This window comes from Oenanthe melanoleuca, chromosome 5 (genome assembly GCF_029582105.1).
Source record: "Oenanthe melanoleuca isolate GR-GAL-2019-014 chromosome 5, OMel1.0, whole genome shotgun sequence".
Taxonomy (NCBI): Eukaryota; Metazoa; Chordata; class Aves; order Passeriformes; family Muscicapidae; genus Oenanthe; species Oenanthe melanoleuca.
Window position 1 is genome coordinate 59,710,880 of NC_079339.1, and position 13,931 is coordinate 59,724,810.

The 13,931-nt window shown below is 56.6% G+C and overlaps 1 protein-coding gene across 1 annotated transcript in view; it reads right to left on the minus strand.

Moving 5' to 3' along the window:
* Positions 1-105: 105 nt before the first annotated feature.
* The window catches only part of FANCM (FA complementation group M), a 59,779-nt gene continuing 45,953 nt past the window's right edge, over positions 106-13,931 (minus strand). The window contains exons 14-23 of the mRNA XM_056493770.1: positions 9,805-12,256; positions 9,034-9,113; positions 8,871-8,933; positions 7,842-7,958; positions 6,680-6,833; positions 5,808-5,914; positions 4,801-5,286; positions 3,319-4,162; positions 2,716-3,007; positions 106-1,275 (exon numbers count right to left, since the gene is read on the minus strand). Coding sequence (XP_056349745.1) covers positions 1,146-1,275; positions 2,716-3,007; positions 3,319-4,162; positions 4,801-5,286; positions 5,808-5,914; positions 6,680-6,833; positions 7,842-7,958; positions 8,871-8,933; positions 9,034-9,113; positions 9,805-12,256 — 4,725 coding nt within the window. The 3' untranslated portion in view covers positions 106-1,145. The remainder of the gene's footprint in view (positions 1,276-2,715; positions 3,008-3,318; positions 4,163-4,800; positions 5,287-5,807; positions 5,915-6,679; positions 6,834-7,841; positions 7,959-8,870; positions 8,934-9,033; positions 9,114-9,804; positions 12,257-13,931) is intronic.

The window sequence follows — 13,931 nt, forward strand, 5'->3', positions numbered from 1 at the left end:
GGTGCAGGCTGGAAGGAACTGAAATTACTTTTTAATTTACTCTAGAGAGAGCTTGAATTGTTACATTTCCCTTTTGTAATAAACAAGGACAACCTTTGTTTTTTACTCAATGATTACTCAGACCTGTGGTGGGGTTGCAGAATCCAGGAGCTGTCCAGCTTGGAATGGTGCCTGCAAGGCTTCATCCTCTTGGTTTGGAATCCCAGAATGGTTTGGGTGGGAAGGGACCTTAAATCCCCCCCCCAGAGCCACCCCTGCCACCCTGTCCCAGCTGCTCCAACCCCAATGTCCAGCCTGGCCTTGGGCACTGCCAGGGATCCAGGGGCAGCCACAGCTGCTCTGGCAATCCCAGCCCAGCCAGGAATTCCCAATTCCCAATATCCCATCCATCCCTGCCCCTGGCAGTGTCCCATTCCCTGTGTCCTGTCCCTCCATCCCTTGTCCCCAGTCTCTCTCCAGCTCTCCTGGATCCCTCCAGGCCCTGCCAGGGGCTCTGAGCTCTCCCTGGATCCTTCTCTCCAGTGGAACATTCCCAGCTCTCCCACCTGGCTCCAGAGGGTTCCAGCCGTGGAGCAGCTGCCCCCAGCTGCCCAGGACAGCTCCTGTTCCAGGATTGATTCCTCCCTGTCCCAGCCCCTGTCCCAGGACTGATCTCTCCCTGTCCCAGGATCTCTCCCTGTCCAGCCTCTCCCCGGGCAGCGCTGCTGCCGAAGGGGCGGGAATGCCGATCCCGATGCCGATCCCGATCCTTTTCCAGCCGGGGGCAGCAGAGGCTGGGAAAGCTCCGGGCCCTGAGCCGGGCAGAGGCACCGAGGAGCGGGGGAGGCGCTGCCCGGGACCCCCGGGACCCCCTCCCTGTCCGGGAACATGAACACCCGGCCGTGCCCTTGAGCCTGCAGACACGGGGCGGTCAGTGCTGCGGTCAGTGCTGCGGTCAGTGCTGCCATCGCTCCCCAAAGCTCCGCCGCGCTACTCGAGCCATTATTGTGCCTTTACAGGAATTCGGGAGGATCCCCCGGCCCGGGGACCCTGCGCAGCTCCCGCGGCCCGAGGTTTGACATAGTTATATGTACAAATGTTTATTTCCATAATTTACATCCAATCCCGAGCGGGTAAAGTGCAGTGCAGGCCCCGCAGTGCCGAGCTCAGCTCTTGCCCTTGGCGGGCGCGGCCTGAGGCAGCAGCTGGAGGTCGAAGTGGTGCCGCAGGAACCGCCGGAGCTCCTCGGCCTGGGGCCGGCTGAGCCGCGCCCCCGCCGCCAGCGACGGCAGCGAGCTGCGAGAGAGGGACGGGATAGAACCGGGGCGGGATAGAACCGGAGCGGGGACGGGATAGAACCGGGGCAGGGATAGAACCGGGGCGGGATAGAACCGGAGCGGGGACGGGATAGAACCGGGACGGGGAACGATAGAACCGGGCTGGGGCAGAACCGGGGTGGGGAGGGATAGAACCGGAGCGGGGACGGGATAGAACCGGAGCGGGGACGGGATAGAACCGGGGCGGGATAGAACCGGGGCGGGATAGAACCGGGGCGGGGATAGAACCGGGGCGGGGCGGGATAGAACCGGAGCGGGATAGAACCGGGGCGGGGAGGGATAGAACCGGGGCGGGGCAGAACCGGGGTGGGGAGGGATAGAACCGGGGCGGGGACGGGATAGAACCGGGGCGGGATAGAACCGGAGCGGGGACGGGATAGAACCGGGGCGGGGAGGGATAGAACCGGGATGGGGCAGAGCTGGGCTGGGGCAGAACCGGGGTGGGGCAGAACCGGGCTGGGGCAGCACCAGGAGCTGCTGCAGTCACCTCTGCACAGGTGCCCGAGGCTGGCAGCACACCTGAGCAGTGAACACAGGGAATGCCAGAGGGAAAGAGAGGGAGGAGCAGCGGGAGGAAGGGCTGAAGCAGAGCCCGTGTCAGTGCCCTGGGATGCTCAGCAGGAGAGAATGATGTGCAAAGAGCTGAGATGGCACAGGAAAGGCTCCTACAGAGAGTGGGAAAGGCTCTCCCTGAGCAGCTATCCCAGCAGAAAAGGTGCAGAAAGGAATTCCCTGAGCAGTGATCCCAGCAGGAAAGGTGCAGGAGGGAATTCCCTGAGCAGCTATCCCAGCAGGAAAGGTGCAGAAAGGAATTCCCTGAGCAGTGATCCCAGCAGGAAAGGTGCAGGAGGGAATTCCCTGAGCAGCTATCCCAGCAGGAAAGGTGCAGGAAGGAATTCCCTGAGCAGTGATCCCAGCAGGAAAGGTGTAGGAGGGAATTCCCTGAGCAGCTATCCCAGCAGGAAAGGTGCAGGAAGGAATTCCCTGAGCAGTGATCCCAGCAGGAAAGGTGCAGGAGGGAATTCCCTGAGCAGTGATCCCAGCAGGAAAGGTGCAGGAGGGAATTCCCTGAGCAGTGATCCCAGCAGGAAAGGTGCAGGAAGGAATTCCCTGATCAGTGATCCCAGCAGGAAAGGTGCAGGAAGGAATTCCCTGATCAGTGATCCCAGCAGGAAAGGTGCAGGAGGGAATTCCCTGAGCAGTGATCCCAGCAGGAAAGGTGCAGGAAGGAATTCCCTGAGCAGTGATCCCAGCAGGAAAGGTGCAGGAGGGAATTCCCTGAGCAGTGATCCCAGCAGGAAAGGTGCAGGAGGGAATTCCCTGGTTCCAGGGTAGGAGAAGGAGCAGAAGGCCGGGCCCTGGAGCCCTGGCAGCCCCTGGCAGGCTGTGCTGGTGTTACCTGTTGGCCACAGCTGTGATGGAGCTGAAGGAGTGGCACAGGTTGAGGGCAGCTGCGTAGCTGAGGTTGGGAATGCTCAGGTAGAAGCTGAGGAGCTCCCGGCCGTGCCCCTCCGGCTCCGTGGGCACCTGGATGGCAGCGTCCTCCCTGTGCTCCAGCAGGGCCAGCTCCTTCAGCAGAGCTGCACTTTCCTGCTGGCAGGAGCTGAAGAGGATCTTTATCCCAGCCTGGACCAAGGCTGAGAGCACCCCATCATAGTACTGAGTCCTCTGGACACAGCGGGATGTGTCTCCTGAGGAGGGGAAAGCAAGAGCCTGTTACTGTCTGCTGGAATCACTGCAGTGCAGAGTTTGGATTGAAACAAATGTCTGTGCATGGATCAAACTGTGCTTGTTCCAGACATGGAACATCCCATCCCATCCCATCCCATCCCATCCCATCCCATCCCATCCCATCCCATCCCATCCCATCCCATCCCATCCCATCCCATCCCATCCCATCCCATCCCATCCCATCCCATCCCAATTCCCATCTCCCATCCATCCCTGCCCTCAGGCAGTGTCCCATTCCCTGTGCCCACTCAGAGCACCCTGGAGCACGCACCTGGCCTGACCCTGTCGGTCTCCACGATGACACAGACCCTCTGGAAGGTGCCCTGCAGGCGCTGCAGCCTCTGCCCGAGCCTGCTCCTGCTGCCGGGGCTCTGCAGCTCGGACTGCAGCAGCCTGTCCACGGCCAGCCGGTTGCTGACGATGTAATCGCTGCTGCCCAGGGAGCAAATCTGCACCCGGAGCCCGTGCACGGCCCGCAGGCTGGAGATCACCTCCGGGCCCGAGCTGATCTCCCGGCTGTCGGCCAGGATGCACAGGGAGGGGCTGGGATCCCCTGGAACCCGGGATATTCCAGCCAGGGAGGGGCTGTGATCCTCGGGAACCCGGGAAATCCCAGCCAGGGAGGGGCTGTGATCCTCGGGATCCCGGGAAATCCCAGCCAGGGAGGGGCTGTGATCCCCTGGAACCCGGGAAATCCCAGCCAGGGAGGGGCTGTGATCCTCGGGAACCCGGGAAATCCCAGCCAGGGAGGGGCTGTGATCCTCGGAAACCCGGGATATCCCAGCCAGGGAGGGGCTGTGATCCTCGGGAACCCGGGAAATCCCAGCCAGGGAGGGGCTGTGATCCCCTGGAACCCGGGAAATCCCAGCCAGGGAGGGGCTGTGATCCTCGGGATCCCGGGAAATCCCAGCCAGGGAGGGGCTGTGATCCTCGGGAACCCGGGAAATCCCAGCCAGGGAGGGGCTGTGATCCTCGGGAACCCGGGAAATCCCAGCCAGGGAACAGCTCTGCTCTCCAGGAACTCGGGAAATCCCAGCTGGGGCTGAGGAAGGGTTTGGGACAGCAGGACACGCCGAGCCTGAGCTGCTCCCCTGGGTCTTCGAAGAGCTGCACACCTGTGAGTGTTGAAGATCACAGATATGGGGGATTTAGATCAAGACAATAAAAGGCTTTTTAGCAATATCAGCACTTTCAGGTTGACACTTTAATCCCTCTATCATCTCCCCACTGAGCTGAGCTGATTACCCCAGAGTTTGGATGACAAAAGCAGAAGCTTCCACTTACAAATTCAACAAAACCTGGATCCTGTAAAGGACAGAGATCAGGAGCTCAACCTCAGGGAGGTGCTGAGAGCACAGAATTCAATGAACCAGGATTTTCTAACCCAAAGAATCATTGGGCACTGCTGTCCCACACTGATCCACCATCCTCCATCACTGCCAGACCCAAGGGAGAATCTAATCCCAGTTTTATTTGTTCACTCCTGAAATACTCCAGGTTACCCTGGAGTACAAGGCTTCTAGCAGCAAAGGGAAGGGAGATGGTTCCTGGCTGAAATGTCCAAGGCCAGATTGGAGCAACCTGGTCTCTGGAAGGTGTCCCAGCCCATGGCAGGGCTGCAGTGGGATGGGCTTTAGGGTCCCTTCCAACCCAAAGCATTCCCTGACTCCCTGACTCCTGCTGCTGAGAGCCCAGAACAGCCCTGGCCCAGTTCTGTCCCACAAGGAAGGTCCTGCTTTCCCAGAGCACTGACCTCAGCAGCAGCCTGCAGAGCCCTGCTCCTGCAGCCAGGGCCAGCTGGGATGGGTGTGCTCCTGCCTGGATGCTCCTGGGGCAGATCCAGCAGCCCAGGCTGGGAAGTTTCCAGGCCCAGCCCGTGTGTGTGCTGAGGAGCTGTGCCTGCCCCAGCCCTGTGCTGTGCAGGGGGGGCTGAGGGCAGCTGCCCCCTGCCCTGCCCTGCTGCCAGGCCCTTCTCCCTGCTGCCTGCTGTCTCCTCCTCGCTGGAGTCGCTGGGCACGATAATCCGGGATGGTTTCCTCCTGTGCCCCGGGGCAGGGCCGCCCCCTGCCTGCTGCAGCCTCCTCCTGAGCCGGGTCAGGTACCGGCCCCTGCTGCCCTCGGGGAGCAGAGCAAAGCTCACACACAGCTCCTCCTCACTGCAGCCACCCGGGGCCTCCTCCTCCTCCTCATCCCCCACACAGAAACTGTCCTCAGCGTAAGATGAGTCTTGTTCAGGAATCTGGGGGAAAAAGAGACCCAGGAAGTTTTGGAAAGCTGCCCCAGAAGGGCCCTTGGCTTCCCCAGCCTTCCCCACACACAGATACTGGGTCAGGGGCATGAATCCCCCCCATTCCCACCCCTGCCATGGCAGGGACACCTCCCACTGTCCCAGTGTCCAGCCTGGCCTTGGGCACTGCCAGGGATCCAGGGGCAGCCACAGCTGCTCTGGCAATCCCAGCCCAGCCAGGAATTCCCAATTCCCACCATCCCATCCATCCCTGCCCCTGGCAGTGTCCCATTCCCTGTGTCCTGTCCCTCCATCCCTTGTCCCCAGCCCCTCTCCAGCTCTCCTGGATCCCTCCAGGCCCTGCCAGGGGCTCTGAGCTCTCCCTGGATCCTTCCCTTCTCCAGGCTGAAGTTTTGTGCTGGAACTTGTAATTTACCAAAAAAAAAGCTGTAACTGCTGCTCAAGGCAGGCCAAGAACCTCCCAGTCGTCCCCCCAGGGAACTCCCCAAGGACAGGAGAGTCTTTCTTCCCACCTGGGAGAAAATGTCTGAGGGGTTGAAGTGCCGCTGGACCATCCTGTAGCTGCTGCCCAGGGCGGGGCTGAGCACCGAGCTCAGGTACACTGCCCTCATCTCAGAGTCTGCAAACAGCAGGGGAAAGGACTCAGCATTAATACACACAGGGTTTCTAATTCATAGCTGCTACACTGTGTTTCCCATACTCCTTTATAGGTTCTCAAAAATCTGTATTTCCCAAAGCAAAACTCTGCAGTTCTGCAGCCATCTCTGGAAACTCCAAAGCCCAGGTGAAGGCTTTGAGATGAAGGTGAGCAGGGATGGGTGGGATGTTGGGCTGGAATTCCAAAGCAGCTGTGGCTGCCCCTGGATCCCTGGCAGTGCCCAAGGCCAGGCTGGACACTGGGACAGTGGGAGGTGTCCCTGCCATGGCAGGGGGGCTCTGGGGGGGCTTTGAGGTCTCTTTAACCCAAACCACTGTGGGATTCCAAGTGTACCCAGCCTGTGTCATGACAGCTGCCATTCAATCCCAGAATATCCTGAGCTGGAGGGACCCACAGGGACCATCCCAGCCCCTGTCCCTGCACAATCCCACCGGGGCATCCCTGGTGTCCAAACTGGAGCTCTGGGGCTGTGCCCATTCCCTGGGGAGCCTGGGCAGTGCCAGCACCTCTGGGGGAGGGAAGAACCTTTCCCAAAATCCAGCCTGAGCCTCCCTGGCCCAGCTGCAGCCCTTCCCTCAGGATGCAGGAGGGTTTCCAGCAGGCAGAGCCCTGGATGCTGTGGCAGGAGCAGCTCCTGAGCTGGGGCGAGGAGGTGACTGCCCTAGGGATCCCCTGGCTCTGGGATGCTCTGGGATGCTCTGGGATGCTCTGGGATCCCCCACTCACCATTGAGGGCCTGTGTGGGCTCCCCCTCATCATCCAGGAACTGGGCCAGGGAGGGGCTGGGCTCCTCCCCGGAGTCGCTCTCGTCCGACGAGATCCCCTGGGCATCCAGCTGGGACAGCTCAGCCTCCTCCTCCAGGAACTGCCTGCCTGCAGCCTGCACACAGGGCAATGGCAGCTGGCCCCAGCAACCAGCCCCCTTTAACCTCTGCCCAGCCCTGCTCAGTGCCAGCACGGCCAGGAGTGCTCAGGAGAGTCTGAGCTTCAGTGAGTGTGGGGCTGCCTCCCTCCTGCTGAAGGGCAAACACTGAGATCTAACACCTGGGGCTGAGGGACACTGCTGCCTTCACTTCAGGGTGAGGCCACTAGTGGGGATCACTCATATGAGCAAGCAGCCCAGTACTGATGATGATTATAATAATATTATAATATTATTATTAATATTTTTCATTGTAGTAATAATAAGAAATTATGTTTGCTTAAATTTATTATTATTATTATTATTATTATTATTATTATTATTATTATTATTATTATTATTATTATTAAATATGCAATCCCAGAATACCCTGATCTGGAAGGGATTCACAGGGAATGGAATGGAATGGAATGGAATGGAATGGAATGGAATGGAATGGAATGGAATGGAATGGAATGGAATGGAATGGAATAGAATAGAATAGAATAGAATAGAATAGAATAGAATAGAATAGAATAGAATAGAATAGAATAGAATAGAATAGAATAGAATAGAATAGAATAGAATAGAATAGAATAGAATAGAATAGAATAGAATAGAATAGAATAGAATAGAATAGACAAGACAAGGTGATGTGGTATAAGGTGATTATATGATATAATATAATGCAATATAATACAATACAATTTTGTTATAATTTTTACCATAATTTGATATACTATTTTGCTATTATTATTATTGTTATTCTCCTCTGGACAGGACCCTGATCTCACAGGGCTGGGGGTGTCCCTGGATTTCCCTCCCAGCTGCTCTGGTGTCCCTGCTGTCCCCCAGCCCTGATGGCTGCAGATGTCTCTCCAGCATTCCAGGGTTTGCCAGGAGCTGCTGTGGGACACAGAGCCCCAGCCCCACGTTCCAGCTGCAGCTGCAGCTGCCCCAAAGCCCAGCTCCACCCGTGGCACCCACCTTGGCTGTGCCCGTGTCCCTGAGCCGCTGCCGCTTGGCCCCTCCTGCCTGGGGCCTGGGCCTGGAGCTGCTCCTGCCCCCCTGGAAATCCCCACTGGCCTCACTGGAGGAGTCTGACTGCAAGGGAACACACAGAGTGAGCAGGGACAGCACAGAACCCCACACAGCCACTGAATCCCAGCCTGGAGGGGTGGGGAGGGACCTAAAGCTCCTCCAGTGCCACCCCTGCCTTGGGGTTCAGCTTTGGTATTTTTCAGATTCTGCTGCTGGTGTGCAACTCTGGAATTTCATGTTCACAGGGGGGCTGGAGAAAACAATCCCTTCCCAGCTGGAGAATCAAGGACACCCAGCACCCAAAAATGGGAAGGGAAAAGGAAATGGAAAAGGGAAAGGAAAATGGAAAAGGGGAAAAGGGCCAAGCCAGGGGCTGAGACTTCACAGCCTGGGGCTGTGGTTGGACAATTGACCCCAAGATGAACCAAAACTGATAAAAGTGTAAAACTGGTGACCAGGATCCATCTGGGATTTGATTTGGGTGCAGCCCTGGCCGGGCTCTGGCACTGCCCAAGGTGAATCCTCTCAATAAAAACTGATTTTATTCCTTTTGCTCTGCCTGGTCTCTGGTCCAGCTCAGCCTTTTCAGGCATCAACACCTTTGCCATGGGCAGGGACACCTGCCATGAACAGGACACAAAAATGGGATTTGGAAGAAAAATCAGGTCAAATGTGCCATGAATTTCCTTTTTCTAGTTCAAAGCTTTGTAGCAGGCAGATTATTTCACCCTTCCTGCACTTTACAATGTTTCACTGCCAAACAACAACTCCAAAGTGATCAGAGCCCCAGTCCTGGCAGAGCCCAAGGCCAGGCTGGACACTGGGAGGTGTCCCTGCCATGGCAGGGGTGGCACTGGGGGGGATTTAACCTCCCTCCAGCCCAAGCCCCTGTGAATGCAGTGCTGTGTGGAGCCCTGGGGAGCAGCTGCAGGGAGCAGGGTGGGTGTCCCTGCTCCTCTGCCCTTTCCTGCTGACCAGGCTCAGGGGCCGTTTCCTGCGGGGCCGGGCTGGGCGCTCCAGGTCGCTCTCGTCCATCCCCTGTGGGGACACAAGCAACATCAGTGCACACAGTGCTCCTGTTCTGCTGTTCAAATTCTCACTTTGCTTCTCTTGTCTAATGTTTTGCTCTAAAACTCACATCAGGAGACTTCAAAACATTCTTTTTTATCCTCTTTTTTCTCTGGAAAACGATCTCTTCCTCGCTGTCACTGCTGGGTCCTGCAGAAAACAGAATAAACAACATTCACCAGAACTGCACAGCTCCCAACTCAATTTTGTTATAGCTGAGCAATCAAACCCTGCCTGTCTCAGAATAGCACCTCCAAAGGAGATTATTTATTGATGTACAGGGCAAATATTGTTCTCTTCAGCCTTGTTAATCAGAAGAGATCATCTCCAGCTGGGATGGACAATAAATCCTGCTTCCCTGGAGGGGAAGTGATTACCTCAGGCAGCAGAGGCAGAAGAAGGGAAGAGAAGCAGGAAACCAAGAGAAGAAGCTGTTAAAAGTTGAGCAGGAGGCAGAGCTGTGCAGCACTTTGTGACACAAATCCCTGAGAGCAGTGAGTGGTGATGCAAACATCACTGGCAGAGAGGCCATGGAGCTGCTGCAGGGCTGGAGCCAGGAGAGAGCTGGGGGTGCTCACCTGGAGAGGAGAAGGATCCAGGAGAGCTCAGAGCCTGCCAGGGCCTGAAGGGATCCAGGAGAGCTGAGAGGGGCTGGGGACAGGGATGGAGGGACAGACACAGGGAACGTCCCCTCATTGACCCAACTTCCAGCATCACAGCCATTGCTCCTCTTCCTTTCAACCTTCCCAGCTCAGCCATAAAACCAAAGGCGGATCCCAAAGACACTGGATGCCATTTCCTGACCATGAAGGTCTAACACCCATCCCAGCACATTCCCTACCTGCAGCAGGAGACCCCTGGGGTTTGGTGTCTTCCAGGCCTTTTGTCCCTCCTGAAGGGGAATCCATGGCTGATCTCCCAAAGTTCTGCCCCCAAGGGCTTGCTCTGACTTCACCTCCAGGAGGCACCTCTGGAATTTGCTCCCTGGTGTTGGAGAAGACTTTCATAGGAATTCTTTTGACAGCTTTGATGCTCACACCCTTGCTGCCTGTTGGGGTCAGAGGTGCTGAAGGCAAAGGTTCAGGGGGGTTCCTTCCCATTCTGCTGCCCCCTGAATTGAGGACAGGCCCTGCAGCAGGAGCTCCCTTGGTCCCTTCCCTGCTCTGCAGTGACAGTGGTGTGGACATGGCCCTTCTCTCCAGCCTGCTCCAGTCCCATCCTGGTGAGGTTTCCAGCCTGGAGCCATCACCCAGGGACACCTTTGCATCCTCAGTGGACTCAGCCCCTGGGGCCCCGTTCAGGGTGGGGTGATCAGCACTCCTGCTCTCCTCAGAGCTGTCATCCCCACTGCCCTCGATGGAGAAGCCCAGGTCGAAGGTGACAGAGAACAGCTCCTGGGAGCAGTCATAGGGATCATCCCCTGCTGGTGCTGCCATGGACTCCCTGCAGGGCTGTTCCCTGTCCCGGGGCTGTTCCCTGTCCCAGGGCTGTTCCCTGTCCCAGGACTGCTCCCTGCAGGGCTGCTCCCTGTCCCGGGGCTGTTCCCTCTCCCAGGGCTGCTCCCTGTCCCGGGGCTGTTCCCTGCCCCAGGGCTGTTCCCTGCAGGGCTGTTCCCTGTCCCAGGGCTGTTCCCTGTCCTGGGGCTGTTCCCTGTCCCAGGGCTGCTCCCTGCAGGGCTGTTCCCTGTCCCAGGGCTGTTCCCTGTCCCAGGGCTGTTCCCTGTCCCGGGGCTGTTCCCTGCAGGGCTGTTCCCTGTCCCGGGGCTGTTCCCTGTCCCAGGGCTGCTCCCTGCAGGGCTGTTCCCTCTCCCAGGGCTGTTCCCTGTCCCGGGGCTGTTCCCTGTCCCGGGGCTGTTCCCTGTCCCAGGGCTGCTCCCTGTCCCGGGGCTGTTCCCTCTCCCAGGGCTGTTCCCTCTCCCAGGGCTGCTCCCTGCCCCGGGGCTGTTCCCTGTCCCAGGGCTGCTCCCTGTCCCAGGGCTGCTCCCTGCAGGGCTGCCTGGGGCTCACACAGGGCCATTCCCTGCCTGCCTCTCTCCCTGTCCCAGCTGGAGCTGCCCTGGCTGGAGGCTCGGTGCTCCTGGGGCTGTCCTCACCAGCCTCATCCTCAAACAAATGGAGACTCTGCTCCTCCCCAGGAACTTCAAGGGTCTCTCCTGTGTTCTTGGGAAGGAAAGGCTCCTTTGAAGGGCTGTTTGGCAGGGGGTGGCTCATGCTGGGAGCCTTGTTTGGGATTTCAGGGAATTCCTCACTGTCAAACAGGCCATCAAAGCTGTCACTCCAGAGCTGCTCCTCTCCAACAGCAGCAGCCTTGGTAGATGACTCACTTTTGGACAAGCAGGGACTGCTTGAGGCACAGAATTCCCTGGGAGCTGTCCCTTTGGGGTTTTCCAGGGGCAGCAGTGAAGGATCAGGTTTTGGGGGTGAGGGGGGGACACTGTCCTGCAGTGCCTCTGAGTGACCATCAGGGAGAACTTTTGGGGAAGGAGATCTTGTTCCTTCATCTCTCATCATGCTCTCCAAACCCTGCAGCTCATCCCCAGAGGGAGGGCACTGGGACAGAAGCCTTTGCACCTGGGAAAACCTTTGCAGCAGCCCCGGGGGCTCCTGGGGGGGAGCCAGGAGTGTGAGGGAATCCCTGCAGGACTCGGGGAGATAGAACAGCCCCGAGGCCACGGGGGATGTCTCATAGCCCGAATCCCCAGGGATCCTCCCACAGGATTGCCCTGCAGGGCTGCCCTCCTGTGCTGCTGGGCTGGCAGGGCTGTCACACAGGTCAATACAAGCATTTAAGTCAAATGTCACCTCCAGCCCCTCGTCCTTGTCACTGGCCAGGTCAGAGTGCCCAGGCACAGCCAGCCTTGCTGCCGAGGGAGAGCCTGGAGGGTCCTGGGGCTCCGCAGGCACCTCCTCCCCGGCAGGGGCCCTCCGGGGAGCCTTGGCTTTGGTGACTTTAAAGGTGCTGAAGAACTCGCTCCCATTATCACCCGAATCAGGTGGGAATGGCTGTGCCTTGGATTTTGCCAGGTCTCTCCTGGAGCAGCGAGCTCTCTGCTTCCCGGGGGGGCTGGAGGTGGAGGGATGCCTTCTGCTCCCTGCAATGTTCACATCTTCCATCCTCTGCTTCCCGGGGGGGCTGGAGGTGCAGGGATGCCTTCTGCTCCCTGGAATGTTCACATCTTCCATCCTCTGCTTCCCGGGGGGGCTGGAGGTGGAGGGATGCCTTCTGCTCCTTGGAATGTTCACATCTTCCATCCGTAGGTGAGGCTGGAGCTCCTGCCCATAGCTGCAGTCTCCCTGGGGACAAGGCACTGGTTACCACAGACACAGCCACAGTTAAACAAGGGACAAAGGTTTTGTTCTCCTGGAGAAGTTCCCACAGACTCTGAATTAATTTTTCATGGGTGTATAAATCTGCTGTTCAAAGGGGAAGCACACTGTTAAACACACACTTGGTAAAAGCACCGTGGACCTGCACAGGTAGGATCTGAACAGAACAATTCTTTTTTGGCAGTTCAGGCAGATGAATCCCTGGACTCCTCAATCCCTGAAGTTACACGAGGTACCTTTACAGAAGGTGAGAAAAATGACTTTTACAATCAGACTGGCTTGTCTGAAGGCATTTCAGGGAGCAGGATCCAAACCCACCTCCCAGGAATTCAAAGACTGATCCCTAACAGGGTTGGGGATCCTCTCTGGTTGCAGCAGGCAAAGCAAACTGTGCACTATTAACAGGTTTTGTCATTAATCACCATCATTATTTCAACACCAATTTCACACTGATGCTGATGCTTAAACCATCCACTTGTAAAGATACCCAAAGAAACTGCAAGTCTGGATTTTTAAAGACCTCCAGGAGATCCCCAGGCTACAGCAGCTGCCTTAGGAGAAGGTTAACAGAAACAGAGAGGAAAAGAATTGTCACAGGGGGGTTAAAGGATGATTTTGATCTGGCAGGTTCAGGAACTCCTTTTCCTCAAGCCTGCTCAGAACACAGACTCCAGACATGGAATTCTCTGTCTGAAACCCAAGAGGAACAACAAAGCTGGTTCCAGCCCAGTGCCCAGGTGTCACCTGAGCAGAGGGAGCACTGGGGTGACAACAGCAGGGCTGATAAGGGTCTGTTTGGGCTTATCTCAGGAACAACTGCCCCTTGCACAAGGGCTCAATTCAGGCATTTCAGCATTACACAAACAAGACAGAAATTAAAGGGATTAAGGATTAATTAGCTGCCAAACCCCAGAACAGAGTGAAACAGGAGGAGGAGCTGCCCTGCCCACCCCACACAGTTCTGAGAGTGCAGCCTGAGCAGGCTTGGCCCAATACTGACCTGCAACCCAAAATTAACTGAGATACAACCCCAAAACCTACAAACCAATCAAACTACAACCCCCAAACCTACAACTAACCAAGCTTCAAACCCACAATCTCGAAACCAATCAAATTACAATCCCCAAAGCTCACAAACCCCAAACCCATCAAACTACAAACCTCAAACCTACAAATCCCAAACCCATCAAACTACAAACCTCAAACTACAAACCCCAAACCCATCAAACTACAAACCCCAAACCCATCAAACTACAAACCTCAAACCTATAAACCCCAAAGCCATCAAACTACAAACCTCAAACATAAAAACCACAAACTCATCAAACTACAAACCTCAAACCCACAAACCCCAAACCCATCAAACTACAAACCTCAAACCTATAAACCCCAAACCCATCAAACTACAAACCTCCAAAAAATACAGACCCAACACTCAAACCACAACCCCCAAACCCTCCAAACTCCAACTCCCAAACCCAATCAAAATACAACCCCCAAGACCTACAAACCCAAAATTAACCACAGTACAAACCCCATGACCTAAAAACCAAAAATTAACCAAAGCACAATCCCAAAATCTACAAACCTCAAACTCATCAAACCCCAAAACCTACAAACCCAAACCCAATCTAACTCCAAC